The sequence below is a fragment of the Cottoperca gobio genome, chromosome 7 (assembly GCF_900634415.1).
Source record: "Cottoperca gobio chromosome 7, fCotGob3.1, whole genome shotgun sequence".
Taxonomy (NCBI): domain Eukaryota; kingdom Metazoa; phylum Chordata; class Actinopteri; order Perciformes; family Bovichtidae; genus Cottoperca; species Cottoperca gobio.
The window spans coordinates 16,152,068-16,171,859 of record NC_041361.1 but is presented as its reverse complement, the minus strand read 5'-3'; the positions used below and the strand labels follow the sequence as shown (position 1 = coordinate 16,171,859).

The following is a 19,792-nucleotide window of genomic DNA, read 5'->3' as shown; positions in this document are numbered from 1 at the left end:
CCAAGTATTCCCCAACAAAATGTCACCGGCGGTATGCCACATAGCGATACATTCTGTAACATACAAGATAATACATGTCAATGGTCTGGACTCGTGGGTCAACTCGTCCGAGCAAGACCTTAAAGTGAGGAAGGCGCTTGCATGGAGGGCCCTGAACGGCATGACCTGTGTGTGGAACTCCAACCTCCCCCGACAAATGAAACTTAGCTTCTTCCATGCAACAGTGGAGTCTGTTCTCCTGTATGGCAGTGAATGCTGGACCCTGAAGCCCACCCTGAAGAAATCCCTAGATGGGTGCTACACGAGAATGCTGCGCGTGGTACTTGGCATCAACAAGGATGAGCATGTCACCAACACGCACTTGTATGAGGGGGCGCTAAGGGTGGGTGAGAAAACAGCAGTGAGGAGAATGAGGCTGGCAGGTCACTGCCAGAGACACCAAGAGCTGCCAGCCAGCAAACTTGTGCTGTGGGAGCCAACACACGGGCACCGATCACAAGGGCGTCCAGCAAAAACATACATGGATGTACTCAGGAAAGATGCGGGAGCAGAAAATACTGACGAGCTAGCCAGATGCATGGAGGATCGGGATGACTGGAAGCACCGATGGAGGGCCCGTCTGAGGACGATCTAGTAGTAGTAATGGTAATCACTTAAACCTTCTTTGCTTATTTATCTATGTATTCTGTAACTTTGCCAGAGTGACCATTCAACTTCCCAAAAATACATCAAAGTTTCTGAGCTCTACACATTTGTGCACACAAGTAACTTACTCATTACGTGGCTGATCACCTGCATTTGTTGTCTGTCCCTCTTTGAATACCTTTGGTAGGCTGTCTGCAACACCCAAACATCCAGACACTTTGATTTGAATCCTGGGTGATCTGTTCTGCAGGTTATGTTTGCACCATGTCCCTCATATTCATTGAATTCCTCCATGACATCCTTTTCTTGGCAGCAGCTCTTCAATTGCTTCCATAATTGTACAGTTTTCACATGTACACCTAAATGTACAAAAGAAGAGTGGTAAGGACATGTACACAATATGCAATATCCAGACAAAAGGCCAATATTAACGTCATCTTAATGTCATACTATTTATATGCCTGTGTTTCACGACTCGTAAGCAGCTCATAAGCCTGTTATGGTCGTACGGAGGTCGGATCTATCTAGTAGCAACTTGTTACCCGTTTCACGTAAGTCTCGCAAAGTTACTACATGTAACTTCCATGAACATCTGGTAAGTGTTCTGGCTACTATAGGCAGCCGTGAGACGGTCAGTAGGCAGACTATACTTTATAAAACAGCGCTGTCCTCCGGTCTGTTTGTTAGCTAATAGCTAATGCTTTATATACAGCTCGTAATAAATTACGTTTGACATCAGACAACGATAGAACCTCAACCGCAGACACTTCGAGAAAGAATCAAGTTATCAAGCTTTACAGACGTCGATGTGTCCAAGTAGAGAAGTAATTGAATATTTAGCGATCGAGCAATTTGCGGACAACTAGTTGGATTCATTACAATTCAAGGAAACCAAGCTATCGACTCGCTAGCAAGCTATCGATAGCTTGCGATCTATTTACGATCGAGGATAATGTTACGTTTTGTTATGATGTATTTACTATATATTGAGAAGTTCTATGAACTATAGTCAAATGTATATACCTGTCTGTGTTCCGTTGTCGCAGAGGATCTCCGCCAAATCCAGGATCACTGTCACCATCATCCGCATGTTCGCTCCCGTCTGTGTCTCCATCTTGAACACTGTGTCTCCAGCTGCTCTGTTTCCACCACGTTAAACTCGCCCGCACGATCTAAATCCAGACACCGGCATCCTCTTCAATACACTTCTCTTCTTGAAGGTGTAACGAGTCTATTGACGACTCACTGTCACTCGATTCTGTCGAAATATCCGAGCCAGAGTCCGACATCGCCACGTCTGCCGTGCTGTCTGTGTATTCAACTGGTGGACTATTTTATACTTGTGACGTCAGAACACGCCGTCTGGTGTTTCCTTTAGCGGCAATGTAAACATCGGTGGTCGACATACTAAATCATGATTTATTAAATACTGCGATCATTGTGTCATAAATAACACATCATTTTACACCACAAATAGCATTTACTATCATCAGTAGAAATTCATGTTTATCATTTCGTAGGCCCTTTAACTGCGTTTGTGTATCCGTGTGTGTTTTGTGCATCTAGTGTCAAGTGAAGAGCTTGAGTTCCTCTCCTTGTGTTCAGTTTTAATTACTGGCGCCTCATTGACTGTATCCTGTGTTTGTACATGTGTGTGTGTGTGTGTGTGTGTGTGTGTGTGTGTGTGTGTGTATTTTTGGTTGTATGACATAAAGTGATAGGACCTAATGGACCAAACCATAGTCACACACACATTTGATGTGTTTTATTTCTCTTCAAATACACATACCAGTAGTAGAGTAGATCATTAATCCCTGCTTTCTGTTGCCCCCTACCCACCCGCAAACATTTCCAAGTTTACTGTTTAGTCATATCATTAACAAATCCCATGTAAAGCCAATATTAACAAAGTTAGTCCGTCTATCAAAACTTGTATACTTCACTTCTCTGGAACCTGCAAACCCATTTCTTCTTACTGAACCCAATAATCTTAAAACACTGGTTGCAAATATTTAGTTTAATGAATAAAAAGGACTGAGTAGTCTCCTAAAACAATTTGGCACTGTAGTTTTTAGCATTACTAAAAGAATAAATAGTGTATATCTTGGGAAATATTTCAGCTGCAGATTGATCACACTTGGTGCTTTAGTGAGTATTTATAGCAGCAGGACGGTGTATGAGGGATGCACATGTGTTGATGTGTTTTAGATTGTTTCTGGACAACAATGGAGCTGCGGCTTGACCTCCTCAAGCGTAGTTTAGTTTAGACAAAGTTAGAGGTATGTTAGCATAATGTTCTTTGGTATTTCCACAACCTGTAATCCCACATCCTGGAGCTAAATCTACACTTTAGTTTGACTCCTGCAGTGGGATTCAAATTGTCTGAAAAAAATCCATGGATGCTGCAAGTCGTGGAACAAGTACATCTATACTTGTATGTTCCCTGATTGAGTCCTTTTTTTCAGTTTGATGAGTAGACACTAGATATGTGGTAATTAGAAATGGATTTGTTATGGAATATATTTGATCAGCTAAAAACTTTTTTGTGTAAGTACTTAAGGCCCTGTCACACATATCCGTATGACAGAAACGTATGCCGGCGCATACGAAAATTTGTCAGAGTCCAAATACGTCCAACTTTTCATCGGATCGGAAAAGTGAACATATACAGATACGCATGTCTAACCTATTGATATCGCATCACTTACTAATACAAAATGTATCAGACGAATGCATAAGATATACAAAAATATGGCGTATACAAAATATCGGCAACACGCTGGTTTACGTTGATATAAGGTAAGGTATAAGTAGTAATCGTTAAGAGCTCACTGTGTTACGCTGGGGTGCGTTGTTGAATGCTGATGTTTTGAGCATGTTCAAAATTACCGGACGTACCCGACGTGTGCTTCATAAGATATGCAGACGTTACGTGACGTTAGACATACGTGAATACGGAATACGTAGGTGAATATTTACCTACGTAAATACAGTACGTAAATACCTACGTGAATACTTACGTCACTACGTTAGAGGAACGTTAGATATAGGCTACGTCGGCTGACGGTGAACCCTACAGCCAATGTATTGATAACGAGTGGATACCCTATTCCTACCCTATGTTAAGATGATGCCTGACGACAGGAGTAACTTATTAAACGTGTTTCTACAGTACAGCTAGCGTTCAGCATGTTAGCCGTTCTCCAGCATCAGCATGACGTGAACCAGATGGCACTTTTCCAGCTCCGTTGTCCAGACGCTCTGATACGTTTTAAATAAGTAAGTGATAAACTATCAATGTTTGACATACGTATAATAATTAGTTATGTATTCGTTATGTATACGTCAGCTACAACACCGCTGTGGAAAGGTTGGACGTATTTGGACTCTGACACATTTTGAGCTACTTTTCATATACGCTGGCATGTTTCTGCCGTACGGAACTGTGTATGTCTGGCGTGTTCGCCGTGTCGTCTGCGTCCTTCAAACGATCACAACTTACCCTTAATTTATATCAACCTATTGCCGATATTTTGTATGCGCCGGCATACGTTTCTGTCATACGGATATGTGTGACAGGGCCTTTCACTAGCTGAATTGAATACATTGCATAGTTTGCTGTAAACACCCACACACAGATAGCAGACAGCCAGTGATCCTGTAAACAAACCAAACAAGCAGGATGCCTTCAAGGATGTCGGGAAACCCAATAATATAATACTCATTTATGTATGTAGGTCCAGCTCAAATAATCAAAACATGGTTCTCTTGTTTTCGAATGTTGCTCTGGTGAGGTCACTTCCTTTCTCTCCTACAGGGCTGCCGGCCTCCTTATCCAACATGTTTGTACTCTCATAACTAGGACATGTGGAGGTAGGAGAGAGCAGGAAAAACCGAGCAGTAAAAAGAGATTTGCAAAGAAAGCATATGACTGTAAATAGTACTCTGCAAGTACAGGCTTGAGACACCTGACTTGATGAGATATTGGCTGCCTTTCAAATCACATACTTATCTTTATTTTTAGTATAGACTGCAGCTGCCCTTATAAATTATATACTGTGGCATGCAGTATGTATGCAATTGGGACATACTACTTCATCATAACATTGTGTTTTGAAATTGAAATTCAAAGAGGTCTAGTTACTGAAAATGTACTCACGCAAAGGTCTGGAACATCCTAATGTCTAACTTGTGTTATGATTCAGTGCCATATATATGGAAGTAGCCATTATTTATATCGTCTGTATGTAGTCAACAACTGACAAATCAAATGAAGTACAATTCAATAATATTGCAACACATGTGTCAAAAGACACAGCCTTCTCATTAATTACAATGAGACCAATGCATGGGTGCATCAGGGCATTCAGGGGTAAAGATATACAGGGTTGTTCAACAACAAAAGTTGCTCCAGGCTGGAGTTGTTGTTGCAGTGAAGTCCAACAATGATCAGATATGTTTCTAACCTCACCTTTCTGAGTAGTATAATCCATCCTCAGGGTGTGACATATCGGTGTACCATGGCTTCCTGTCTGATAAGCCTTAAAACTCATAGTTGTATGACTCAAACTGAACTCCCTGTTTTGTATTTAGTTTACTCAAAGGTACCTGGAGTAATACACCCACACCATTGCTGCTAATTAGCAAACATTAGTACACTTAGATGCTAAACATAAACATTAAACCTGCTAAACAGCTCTAGCCATATGGGGATTCAAATACAAATAAAAGGATAAAATGAATATAGCTTCACAGAATATGATAATCAAGTACTGCATTTGTTTAGTCTGCAGTTCTGGCTGCTTTACAGAGAACAGGGAGTTAGTTCATATTGTGTGTGTTTTCCAACAAAAACACATCCGTCCACTCCACCTAATGGGTTAGGACTCTTCTTAAACTTTCCTGTATTCATAGGGAGAATTGCACTTTCACAGCCGAGGCATGTTTATAACATTTATTCCCATCTATGGAACCCCATTCATGTTACCGTCAACATTTCTGGGCATTAATGGCCAGGTCAAGGGGATTTATTGAGGTCCAAAATTACCGGGAAAATTTCAAAAGTACGGCATAGTTTGAAATAAAAAAAGGCCATTTATAATGCAGTGTATTTATCTGATATATGATTTAAAGGTTCCCTGAGGATTTCTCACAGTTTTGTTGATCACCGAAAATGTATTTATTCTTTGGTCCTTATAATTATATTGAAGGTATTTCCTATCCAAATAAAACCATTCAATTTCTTAAAGCCGGTATTGTTAACATCAGGTTGCAGTCTTTGACTCCACATTATTTTAGGTCCTGCAGTACTCTCTAAAATGATTTGATGATGAATTGTAGCACTATGATGTTAATAGAAACAGGCCTGAGTCTACTGAACTATGACTTCTTTATTACTTTTTACTACGTACTATACTGACATATTATACTATGACTATTTACACAAGTTTTTATGACATGCTATACCATGACTTTTTATAACATAATATGAAATTACTTTTTTTTTCCTACTCTATGATCTTTCGTGACCTACTAAACCTCTTTCCTCTCTTACGTCATGCTTTTCTGCCAGACAACAAGTGCTTGACTAACAGCAACTTAATTGTTATCAAAGACGTGAGAGAATAAAGGGAAGGAGAGGGGAGGAGGACAAAGGCCATTTCACCCACGTTCAGTATGTACAAAATGATGAGAAAACAAACTAAGCTAAATTCCAACAAACATTTATTTGTGAATTCTATGACAAACAGGAGGCAGTTATAATATCTTGTTTTACAAGCTACATTGGTCGGAAAAAACAAAAATCCCCAACCTTTTTAAAAATCCACTTGGATCAATTTTTCTCACTTTACTCATTTAACGTTTGCTGACATTGTTTGTTTTTCATGAACTTCAAAATGCACCTATGTACAGAAGAAATGTGTGGTCTATAAAGGGAGAGAGCTACATATTTCCACAGCGACCTGGTTCAGATCAGCTGTTGACATTCAGCTTTCCTCAAAGAAACAAAAGGACAGAGAGTGCACACCTTTCGTTTCTTTTCAAGTTGCAATACAAGGGGACACATTTCCTTAGCGTGTACTCGTTTTATATGTCTTTCATTGCATTCTCTTTTTATTCAAGAAACAAGCGTTATTTAAAAAAAAGACAAGAGTAGGTTATATAAAGCAAATATACAGGCAGTCTCTATGTAATAGTTTAGCTAACATTATGAACAGCTAAGAAGTCATTTACATATTCCCAGAATGTAGTAATCATATGAATGGTATGGAAACATGTTAAAAAGGCTGGAAAGATTCATGTTGATTTTCTAACAGGCTTACAGACACACAGGGAATTATAATGAGACGAATGGTCTGTGCCATGCAACCTGTAAGAACTCATCAGTCATTGGCTGGTGATGCTGTGTGACCTGTAAAACTGTCTTGTCATTGGCTGCAATATCTAGTAGTTATAACCTGAGGGGGAGGAGCAAATGTAAGGCTGGAGAGGCAGAGACAGAGCTGACTAATGACATCAGAGCCAGAGAGAGATTTGAGTCTTGTGCTGACTGCGCCATTTCAGATCTTTATAGTAAATGCAAGACAATACATCCAATTTGCAGTAAATACCAGAAGGAGCCGAGAGGTGCTATGATACGTGACATCTGATGATTTTATAGGAAAACTCATAATTAAATGATTATCATTAAGTTTTAATGAAATACAAACTAATTATTTTGTGTTCAAATCAGTTGAAAATATTAAACTTGTTTGCGCTCTCTTTATAAGACATGAACCCAGCATCAAAACAACAGTGGCAGTTTTATCCACAACCTGAACGTGTTCGTCGTATTTGTCTAAAATACAGGCCTATGCTTGACTCTGCAATATCGGCAGAAAACCTAAAACTGGAGTTTGGCTAAACATTTAACCAAAGCATAAGCTTGGTCTGAATTGTAAACCATTTGGAGGTCTGGTCACACAAAAGTGAAGCAAAACTAAGTTACAACTTCCGAAAGACTTTTTTGCAAAGCTTTGGCAGCCATAATGGAGACCCACAGTTAATGGGCCACAGAGAACGGAAACATTTATTCTGTTGTTTTTGATTCCTCTCTTACCATGACACAAAATAACTATTTTGAGTGTAGATAATAACATGTTGGCTAGCTAGTCAGATAATCTTGACATGCATTATGCACTGTAATTTGTGCAAGAAGGTAGCATTAGTGGTCAACAATGGGAAATGTTTCATTACCAATCTTGATGTAAAGTGTTTGTTTGGCTAACTGTTAAAGGTTTTAACAACTTTATTGTATTGGTATCCTGATATTTCTACTGTTTTTGAAAGTGTGCGCTCATACACTGGATGTGGAGCTGCTGTGGTGCTCATCTGAACGGAAGTTTCTTTAAATGTGCCAGACCTCCAGAATACTCCACTGAAAACCTGTTTTAAAATGTTGACTACGTTAGCCTGCATAGCTGTTTGTAGCAAATGCAAACAGCTAACCAGACGGAGTACATTTAGCCACATTTTGGCAAATATATAATTGTTGGAAACATAACCAACAAATGGAGGGGCAGCAAGGTGGATCATGCTGCAGCAGTGGTAAACTGAGCGGGAAAAGTAGTCGAACAGTCGAAGTCGAAGTAGTAGAACAGGTCACTGTAGCTGCTTTGCAAACTGAACCTGTTAGCTTGTTAGCCAGCTAAGTCTTAGTTTTATCAAGTTTATTCTCTTCAGTGACTACACCAGATGTGGTTTCTAATCTAAATGATGATATCATGGAATGTAGAAAGGAATAAATGTGTATTCAACCTTATGAGCTTTGCTTTTACTTGGAAGCTTTTGAATGAGGTTACATGATTTCTTCAGAATTGTTGGCTAAAACTACCTGTTGTATAGTTGTGGTCAAAAATCAGACAGTCTGTTCCTGTGGCAAGTAGCTTTTGAAGCGGTGTCTGGTTTCAGACGGATGGTTTTCTACCATCAGTGAGGGCTGGAGTGGAGACAGACAGCAGCATTTAGACTGTGGGTTTTCTTCACTGTGTTATTTAAATACATGCACTGTTACTGTAATGCCCTATTTTAAACTGCTGAGTCATTAAATGGTGTGCAGAGATGGAGAAACGCTGGACTTCAGCTCATACACAGACAGTGGGAGAGACATATTAAAATAGATGGTAAACCCACAGCAGACTTTACAGGAAGTAGCACCATGATAACTAAATACAAAGAAAAGAAACAACAGCCTCATTTATCAGCAAAAACATCCATATAAAATAAACAAAACAAAAATAATTTACTTTCCAGAAGAACAATAATCCTTGGTATAAAAAAAGTCCATATACTATATCCTATTATACCTGTAAACTATCTTGTCCTTGCACTGTAGTACAGTACTTTATTGTAGCTTTAGTACAGCCTGGTCGCAATTATGTTCATAAAAACAATCTTACCCATTAAAAAAACCCTGCCGGGTTTGTTTGTGTGTTTTTATATGGAGTCTAGTTTTGGTGTGAGCTGACTAATAGGTAATCTGACAGGCACTTTGAATATCTGTTGATTGATTAGAAAAGAACGACATGGCAAACAAAGGGATAGGAGAAAGAAATGGAATAAAAAAGCTTCCAAATATGATTGTTTTCAGTTTACAGTATTCTTTAGGTTTTCAATGCACCGATAAGACCATTGGTGTCTGTCCCCATGTAACGTATTATCCAGCCTTTTACTTCTTTCCCAGATATTTCTCTTAAGTGTGCAGGCATCCTACTTAAAGACATTTTGTATCGTTGGATCCGACTACCACATAGGTAGAAAATTAATTTGAAAATATTTAATAAATAAATAAAACATTTCATGAATGTTTTTCTTAAAAAGTCAAAACTGTCAGTGCGTTAACTAATCTGGCTACAGATGGACAGTCACAGCTCTTAGCTCATAATGCTACATTTTCAAAATACGTATAGATTTTGTACAGTAGCTACGTCGTGTGTGTAATACTACAACACGAGGACAGCTGCGTGTGAGAGAAGACAACTATCGCCTTCACTAGACCTATAAATAATGCACTGGTACACCAGAATGCTGAGAATTGAATGGTTAAACGCACATTCAAACCATACACACACATCTGGGAAAGACTCTATAATAAAAGGAATGCATTGACGGAATTATTCTTGGAAACTTTAGATTTAATTAGTGTTTCTGGACAAAGGTAGATGAGCATTTTGAGTTTGGACACACTTCATATCTGATCCCATGAAGCACAGATGATAGGAGTCCACAGATAAAGCTGATGGATATCAGGTCCATATCATTATTGTTATTAAAACATTTACTAATCATGTAAGTCAGATTCTGAAAGTCACATGTGACATGAACATTGAGTGTTCATTTTCTGTACTTTTACTAGAGAATGGGGCCAAAACGGCACACATTTCATGTTGTGGTTTGGACTTCTGTAGCATGACCCCGAACTAGTTGTTGAGGCACTCTGAAAAACTGGTATTATAAGTTAAAACAAAGTGATATCAGTGCATCTCCATCCAATGGCAAGTGAAATCTGCAGATTAGCTTTTAGGATAACTTTGAAGTCATTTAAAAACAATGTAGCCAACTGAAATGTGCTGTAGGACTGTACACCACATGTCTTCGTCAGATCATCAAAGGTTAAGGATGAATCTCGACATTAGTGATGATACCTCAAAAATATGAAACGAACAGGCACTTTCTGCCTGCGGTAACAGGTTGAAACCATATCTAGAATTTTTCCAATTAGACTCTGGAGGGTAACACGTTTGAAGAAGGTTTTCTCAAATCTACAAGGTTTGAGTCATGGCTGCAGTGCCACAAAACGTCCACATATTTGTGGCCAAAGTCCTTCTGGGAACACGGTGAACAGGTAGATCTAAACAAGCCTGTGGAGCTTTTTGTTGTCCAGCTTTGCTACTAAACAACGATGAAGAATTCCACTCAAATGAATTTAAGGGTCCCATTCACTGAGCTGACAAGTCCAAATATCCATCAATTGAGTCCAAGTCTGGTCATGCTGGGATTTGCAGTCCAGCAGTCGTCAAGTTCTTCCTTTTGCGATCTACTGTAATAGGATTAAATACTGGTCTGCACCTGAGCAGATGTGTCATCAAGAGGTGGCGCTTTCACATCAGATCCAGTGTTAGAGACACTTGCTGGAATGTTATTGTGCTAATCAATCAAAAAGGCATAATTGACTTTCCCAGCACAGCATGTGTGTATATGCCAAGGTTCAGAGAGCAATCATCTGAGCTTTCCACCAGATTACTCTTCTGAGACCGATGGTTTCAGATCACAATGTGGAAGATCTTTCCAGCTGTGACGGATGTCTCCTCTCCAGTTTTATACTGTAGCTCCCAAAGTAACACATGCACTTTCTTTCTCCTTATCTGTAAATCCAGCATGGCTACTGGCCAACAGCATGGTGTCAAAATGACGTCGTCAAGGTGGATTTTCCAGTTAAAAACTGACCATTTGTAGTACCTGTTATTCTGTAAAATGGGGGGGTTTAGTACATCCAGTCCTGACATCATAGTTTTACTTGTTGACTCTGTTTAGTTCGTGGAGTTGTTATGTTTAGTTAAGTGTGGCAGATTAAATGTGTGTGTGTTTATGACCTGCTGGTAGTTTTGTGATGGTTGGATTTGTTTCTGGGTTGGACTTTCTGTCCTCCCTGTCCTTGGCATCAGAATGGTACAGTCCAAGACAAGATAAATAATTGCCCAGGTTCTGTATGTGTGTCTTAATGAATGTGTGCATGTGGCAGTGGGTTTGTGGGGCAGTCTGTGCAGTGTCCTAGCGGAGTGTGTTATGTTTGGCAGTGCACCTGGAGGTGTGTGTGTACATGCTGATGTGAGAGAAAGTGTGTTTTCATGGCAGTGGGGTACAGTGTTTGTGAAGAATCAGTATTTCTTGTGCGTGTGTGTGTTGCGTGTCTTTAAACGTGGCAGTAGAAGTGTCGTCACTCGCTACAGGTGTCCCCCTTCTCCTCGGTTGCCACCGGGGAATCTTGTGGGCGGTGCTTGCACTGGCCGAGCGAATGGCGAGTTGCTGCTCTTGATGGTTGGGCGAGGCAGGAAGACTGGGCAGTACAGTCACAAGGTGCATCCTGGGAAATGGAGAGATGTTTTATTTACCCAAACATGCAGGTATGAATATTTCTTTTTAATGTTTGTTTGACTTTTAAAAAGTAAAAATAAAAGACCATACCAGTGCAAGATTTAGCCGTTGATTACCACTCATTTCTGGAAGATGACAACATTTTAGCAGACGTATGGAATTTGCTTAAGGTGGACGCACTCTGTGACTGCTCTGAATATGTTTTGGGCGCGATGTCGAACCCAGTCTGTTCCGGTCCGTGTTGACAGTTAGTTATTAAAATGATGCGGTTAGTTTTCTGATCCACTCGCTCCCTATTGTTCTCATTGATGGGAATTAAGATTATTTTGAATATGTATGATATTTACGACTCAAATTGAGACATTGAAATCACGTGTGCCAGCGGGAGGAATAATAATAAATACAAAACTAGCTGTAGCAACTTTTAAGAGTGTAATTGATTTTCTTATCATACAGAAATTAATGGCATCTGAATCGAATTGGAACAGTAGCAAATACTTAAAAATATAAAACTGTATGGCATGCTTTCGAAAAATCAATGTTCTGCTGGAACAGTCGGAGGAATACATAGATTGAAAACCCAGATCAATGGTTTGCAAATGAGGAGCTGTGATGTAAATGTTTCTTAATGTGAATGGACTTAAACCACTGGTATGGTCCTTTTTAAGTTTAAAATAAAGGCGCATTTCCAATGGCCGTACCTCAGTCGTAGATCCTGCAGCCCCCGTGTTGCTCATCGTTTCTTTCCCTCCCATGATAGTGACCATCTCCTCCCCGGCTGTCTGTCTCATAAACCTCTTATTGACGATCCTGGTCACATTATCGTTGCTTACATTCAGCGCTCCGAGTCCTCCAACCCCGGCTGACACGCACTCTGGCTTGGGCTCATCCACGCAGACAAAACTCCCCAAGACACTCAGAGCGCCGAGGCTGCCGTTGGAGTCTTTTATCGCTCTCTCCAAAGGCAGGGTGACTACTCCCTTTTCACGGCTGCTGCAGACATTCCTGATGAACTCCTGCACCAGGCCTCCGTACCGCTGAGGGCCGGGGTCAGATCCACAGACTGACGCAGCGGAGGGTTTCCCTGCGGCAGCAGACTGCCGTGCTGGACTGGCATTCTGGCTGGCTCCTGATCGCAAACAGGGATCCAAGACAGGTATTGTAATTATTTCCATAAATTGTGATTAATAGGAATATGTCAACAACATTCAACAGGACTGGAGACTTTGGCTGTTTATGATTCAGTCTTTGTTCTCCCTCTGCTTTCTTGTAGTAATTTAATTGACCAAGTATTGTGACAAAACCCTAATCACATGCAACAGGTTATAATGTTGTGTTACCGTACACCCTACACTCTACGAGTAAATATGCCTCTTTTCTTCTTCTGCAGTCACTCCTATCATGTTAATTAAAACATCAGATTTGTTCACTATACATTTTAAATATCTTCATTTAATTAAATAGACATATGTGTTAAACAATAAATCAGGAAATTAAGTAACAATAGTTTTGATAAACGATTAATTATTTAAGTCATTCATCAAGTTCTCAGTTTCTTATGGGTCAGGGTTCGCTCTATTTCCTTGTACTGTAAATTAAATATGTTTGAGTTTTGGACTGAATAAAAACAAATTGATATCGATCAACATGCTCAACCCCAGTATGTATAGATGGGAGCAGCATCCTCAAAAGCAAGTATCAGGAGTAAGTGTGCAATAATATAATAATGATAATAAACAGTTGAAGATGAGCGCTGTCTTCGTCCTGATTTATACATTTTACAGTAATTCCTTGATTGATGTATGTTCCTTTTTATTTAGAGACCTGACAATCATTTTGAATGACATTCATTTTATGTTTAAATTTGAAAAGTAAAAGTTAATGAATGCCAGCAAATGGCTATATTATAAATCGGCCTCTTTCAAAGCAGACATTTTGACATCTGCAGGAAAACCACAGGTGTCCCAGTGTGCCAGCCTGAACAATATCAGGACCCTGAAACTGAAGAACTGACTGTATTAGTTTACTGTGTTTCACCTACTGTGACGTGTTTAAACGTCTTCCATGAGAAAGGTTTACTTTAATACAACATCTTACCTCCGTCTCCCCTCCAGAGCGACTCTGTGCTTCCACCGTGTTCCACCACGCTGAAGAGGCTGGAGAGGCCGTCGGTGAGGCCGTTCAGGACGGGGCTGTCCCTGGTGGTGGTGGAGCGAGCCCAGGCCGAGCCTCCGCCTCCACTCATGGATCTTTGCTGGAGGCTCCACAGGCTGCGGTCCCTGGAGGAGGTACTCCCATCCAGTCTGGAAGTGGAGCCTAAAAACAGAACAGTTGAATGTCTCGTTCTCCCAAACAAAAGTGTGTACATTGAAGATCTATGAAGCACATCAATGGAGCCGTGTTTACAATCACAGAAAACCTTGAAAATATTCTTAAATTGAATTAAAAGCTCTGAGACTCCAAGGATGTCAAAACGAATGCTCAGAGAACCAAATCAAATTACCAGAAGACACTCTGCGTTGTAGTTTGGGTGATCCATACTTTGGTGAACAGCATGGCCTATCGATGCGGCAGTGAACTTTATCCAGAGATGTGGATATCTGCCGGGTTCGGGCCGACGCTAGAGAGGAGGTGGTTGTTGACGAGGGGCGAGGAGACCAGGCTTTGGAGTGTAACCCCACCCCCCTGCTGCTGGAAAAGTTGTCGGTTTGGAGCCCGACGCTGATGTTCTGCGCCGCAGTCTGCGTGGACCTGGTGGACATGCCCACCGCCTGGGTGGCAGAAATGGAAAGTATGGAGAATGTTTAGTGTTGTGAGAAGGAGAAAATGCAGTAATTTGTACAATTGGAAAGGTAGTAATTGTATAATAGATTCTGAATATGACGCTTTCCTTTAAAACCTCGGCAACCTCATACGTTAGTGTACTACAAAAACCTTAATCTTACCAAGTAAGTTCTGTCTCTTGGTGAGTACTGTTTCCAGTACCAAGCAGTTTGTAAGACAAATGTTGCTTTGTATTATAAAAGTTACATTTGAACAAATTAACTACACTGGAAAAGTTTTACTTTAAAACCAAAACAATTCAAACAAGAAAACGTAAGATGAAGATTTATAACTAAAGGAATTAAAATGGGAATATTATAAATGTTAATGTTGTATTGTTTACACATTGTGACATCATCCCACTCCTATACAATCTAAATAAGTGTTCCTATGAACAGAAAAACCTGCATGACCTTTTGACCATAAGCTTTCATCACATGTTACATATATCTGAAGTCCCATGGCCAACACGTATACAGTGCATCTTTTATTTTTATTAAAGCTATATTTTTAACAGAGAAAGTGTTATACATAAAGACCACTAGTTATACTATAAAGTCAGACTTTTCATTATTAAAAGAAACTACCTGACTCCCGGGCTCCTTGGTGGATTTCCTCTCCAGAGAGGAAGAGCGTATGGCCTGCCGGACACAGTTTGTCATCTCCTTCATGTCATCACTCAAGTTGGCTGAAATCTCCCCGATCTCCAGGTCATGGAACGTTGACGAGGATGTCATCCCATCAATCGAGCCAGCGACGCCGTTATTGGGGTTGGAACTGGCGGTACAGCCACTTCTGCTCTCCAGCAGCTCCCTGTGCTGCTTGGACAGGGAGCTCAGCCACTGCTCGTACGAGGACGAAAAGGAAGATGGAGGTTGTTGCTGCTGAACCTCAAGGGTCTCCACCGCAGGCTCGCCTACGCCTGTGCTACTCAGTCCCAGGGAAGGGTTCCCGTTCTGGGCCTGCTGTGCATCCTGGCTCCTTCTTCGGTGCTCCATGCGTCGTACAGCAGGAGGGCTGTAGTAGATCCGGATGCCGGTGCGGTCTGGAGCAGTGTAGCTCCTCTGGACAGACTCCAGCTCCAGCTCTGATCCCACTAAGCTGCTGCAGGAGCCGCTCGGGCCGTCCCAGGTTTTACACGTGTCCCCAACCTCTGGGATCTGAGATGAGAGAGTGGGGACAAGAGGAATCAGTAAAGATGATTATAATTGTTATGCTTCAGTAGGGATGTGACCAAATAGGATTTTAAGCGCGGATCTTGATAAAAAGACTAAATTGAACGTGGTGAATTAACATTATCGGGATGATCGTGAATATCCTCATATGAGTGACTTAAAAAAGCTGTCGCTACTCGCCATCATGGTAGAGAAGTGGAATACAGGAATTATCATGTAAGAAAGAACACACTCACACAATGTTGCTCATTTAAAAATGTCTTCATGCAGGGGCACTTATGATTAATAACTACCTTATGTGTCCTATGTGATGCAATACATATATTTGTTTCTAAACTAAATGTAAGGTAAAGTGATTCCACTATATTTTAGCAAATCAAATATATCTGCTAACATTAATTATTAGGAGTTTAGAAATGAAACATCTTTGTTTCACTAGTCAAAGATATAAAAGTACACATTTTAAACCAGTAAATGTAGAAGATCACAACTCATTCACCTCATTGGTCAGGTAGGTCCAATTCTTCCTGGTGAGGTCACTCAGCTCAGGGACTGCAAGCTGGATCCTGTCCTCCTGATTGGCTGTTCCGTTGACTTCTGGACCGTCCAGCTCTGATGTGGATTTGGCTCTTTTTCATTGAAAGAAGGAGCAACAATATAAAAACATTAATGAAAAAGTCCTAAACATTTTCTAATTTCAAACTAAGCACTATAAAGGCGATGTTTTTTAATTGTTACCTCGGTGATCCTGTACCATTAGTGACGGCTGTGTCTGCAGACGACTCGGCGCCTAATGACTTTGAGGGCAAACAAAAAAGAACTTTCAGTGAAACACATCCACAGAAGAACTTTAAATAGAGTGTATTATCATTTTATCAGACCTGCATCATCTGGGCAAATTGTTTCTGCAGCATTTTTCATTCCTACATTTTTTTTCTCACACCCTGGACGAGATCCAGTGTAGACACATTCCTTTCATCCACTTCCTCTAGAGACTGACTAGTATAATCTGTGGCAGCCAGACAGCAAACACACACACACACACACACACACACACACACACACACACACACACACACACACACGGTGATGCTGAGTCAGTGCATTTCACACTTGAGAGGTGATCTTACACCCTTTCCCCTCAGAGGAAAGAGACATTGGGAGAGAGTGAGAGATTGGGAGAGGGGGGAAAGGACATCTGCAGATAATGTGCTTAGTTGTGCAGATACACTGATGGACCTCCACCTGCAATCCACATCCAGGGAGCCTGGGATGTGTACAGTACGCTGAGAGAAAGGTACATTTACACAAGTTGAGTGATTCCCAAAACAGGCAACCTAAAAGGGCTTTTGCACTTGCCTGGTGACACGAGGAAAGATTATTGGAGTAGCTCGACTAATTTGAAGATGTGAAAATAATATATCCACATATTGTGGGAGCTGCAACACCTGAACACCATGTGTTCAGAGAGCGTGAAGTCCAAACAGTTAGTAAAAACAAAGAGGGTTGGTTACAATACAGGAGCTAAGAAATAATGGATAAATGTTAAAACTGATATGGAGGTAGCTAACACGGTTGAAATAGTTAGCTAAAAGTAATGTATAATTAGTTTAAATAGTTAATAAAACATATGGATTAGTGGTTGAAGTAGTTAGCTAAAAGTAATTATATTACATAATAACTTAGTTTCATCATTATTATTATTATTATTTATATCGTTTTGTTTTTTAAGTGCCATTAAATAAATCATATCAACCAGAAGATCATCTAATTTCCCCTGGACATACATCCAATATTTAAATAATTCACAACAACAAAAGGCATTTATAAGTAAACATCAGATTTGTAGCTCAAACTCCAGCTACTTTTATACTGACTGACCTGATGGGGGCACTATAATCAAATGTCAGATGTCTTTGCAAGGCATAGCATACACAGCATAATACACCGTAGAGTACATAGCATTGTGGGTGACGGAGCGTGACCCAGACACACTCAGAGAGACTGAGACAGAGTGAATTAAAGTATGACAAGCTTTGGCCTCCTGCCAAGTTTCCAGCGCAGCACACTTAAAGGAAGGAGGGAGACAGTGTCGCGCTCAACAGGAGGAAGGAAGAGAAGGGAGATGGAAGAGGAGGGAGATGGAAGAGGAGGGAGATGGACGAGAAGGGGTAAGGAGGGTTGTAGAGGGAGGACAAAGACGCCCTCAGACTGAAAACCTCAAAAGAAGCAGACAGAGGAGAAATGATGGAGCAGCACTGACCTGCCAACTGTGTATGTGAAACTTAATTTCTGTGTGTATTTATGGAAAAACCCGCAAACTAATGACCACTTTAAACAATGATGCAATCCCTCCTCGTCCCTCCCAGACATGCAGCAGCTTGGCAGTGACTGCGCTGTGCGTGTATAATCAGACGATCGCACTGACCATGTTTTCCTGGTGACCTCAACTTAACATTAAACTTACTCACATTATGGTATGAACAGCTGCTGTTACTGTCAGCGTCAGCAAAGTATCCTGAGAGGAAACCACCACCCTAAGACAGCAGCAACGTGCATTGCTGGTCTGTTTTTGACATTTCTAGTGTTGATAAAGGGAAGTTCTGCTGATTAAAACATCAACTTCAAATGTCAGACTTGGTGTCACTCCCTCAGAATAAAAGAGCGAGAGCTTTTTATTCAACAGCAGCTTTTTTTGCAAAACAATCTCCAACATTCTTGTTTTAAAAAGGGATGTGATGCATTTTCTCAACGGTGTTTAGCTACACATACTGGTGAGAGGATGAAATATGTCCAATTTAATTAGTAGATCAACGTGTTTGAAGGCCAAAACGCTGCACAGAAATGTATAATACTGGGAGAACTTTCTTTTTTACAACTCTGGAGAGTTCCCTTAATCATTTTATCACACGTCTCAATGTTTGCAAGGCATCTGCGTCTCTTCATGTCACAACACATATCTGCATTCGGACCCAAAGTACTGTTAGTTGTCCTCCATTTGTATTCCTTAAGGCTTACAGCGTATGTACGTAAGTAAGCTGCTCACAAAATATACAAAATGACATCTTAATACTTTAACCATGTACCTACATTAATTAAATCTTAAAGGATGATTTGAACTCAACATTGAGACAAAGACAAAGGTATTGCATATATGATTTAGTATATAGTAATATAGTAGTATTAGGATGTGTATAGGTTGTGTACAGGAGACTCAGATGAATGTAAAGTTGGTTTGAATGAATAAAATAATTAGACAAGAAACAGGCGTTTCAACAACCACAAACAACACATTCAGAAGATGCTGTTTGCTCGTTCACATATTTGAAAGTGCTTAGCTGGATGATGCTGCATGCTAATGTCAGTTTGAGCGAAGCCTTCCTGGAATAGCTAAGACTCTGCAACCATGAGAGAAATCTGTGAAATCTTCAGATCACATTAGATGCACCAAGAAACACACATCTGATCCAGCGACTCGATCTACTTTAGATGTCCTTCTTATCTCAGAGACACATCCTCATCCTCTCAGATTCCATCGTCCCAAGATGCTCTTTATCTTTTCTGCATCTTTGACATTACTCTCTCTCACACATGCACTCGCACACGCAGCGTGTCATACCTTCCCCTGTAGTGCCGTGGCCTCTCCCACTCTCGGCTCCCACTGATCTCTCTCCTGCCTGAACCTCTCCAGCAGCTCCAGCTTCTCTCTGCCCCAGTTCCTCTCCCCGATCTGAAGCTGATTGGTCCACAGGTGGGTCACAAGAAGAAGAGGCAAACATCAGAGGAGGAGGAAACAAGACGGATGTGGAGAGCAAACTATCGGAATATAAATGTCAACACAACTCTTAACATAAATTGAGTAACAATAGAAACAAAGTTTAGCTTGAAATTGATTAAGAGCAATTCATGTCTTTGTGTGAAAATCTCCATCTAACTATTTAAACCACTTTGCGCCGTTTTGTTTTTACGATTTTCAAATAATCCAGTTTGCTCTGTCCACGTAAACAAAGCCACAG

At 40.6% G+C, this 19,792-nt stretch overlaps 1 protein-coding gene across 1 annotated transcript in view; it reads right to left on the bottom strand.

Moving 5' to 3' along the window:
- Nucleotides 1-6,352: 6,352 nt before the first annotated feature.
- The window catches only part of mtcl2 (microtubule crosslinking factor 2), a 102,930-nt gene continuing 89,490 nt past the window's right edge, over nt 6,353-19,792 (bottom strand). The window contains exons 17-24 of the mRNA XM_029435942.1: nt 19,396-19,512; nt 16,515-16,573; nt 16,276-16,405; nt 15,189-15,761; nt 14,282-14,549; nt 13,876-14,094; nt 12,480-12,907; nt 6,353-11,767 (exon numbers count right to left, since the gene is read on the bottom strand). Coding sequence (XP_029291802.1) covers nt 11,621-11,767; nt 12,480-12,907; nt 13,876-14,094; nt 14,282-14,549; nt 15,189-15,761; nt 16,276-16,405; nt 16,515-16,573; nt 19,396-19,512 — 1,941 coding nt within the window. The 3' untranslated portion in view covers nt 6,353-11,620. The remainder of the gene's footprint in view (nt 11,768-12,479; nt 12,908-13,875; nt 14,095-14,281; nt 14,550-15,188; nt 15,762-16,275; nt 16,406-16,514; nt 16,574-19,395; nt 19,513-19,792) is intronic.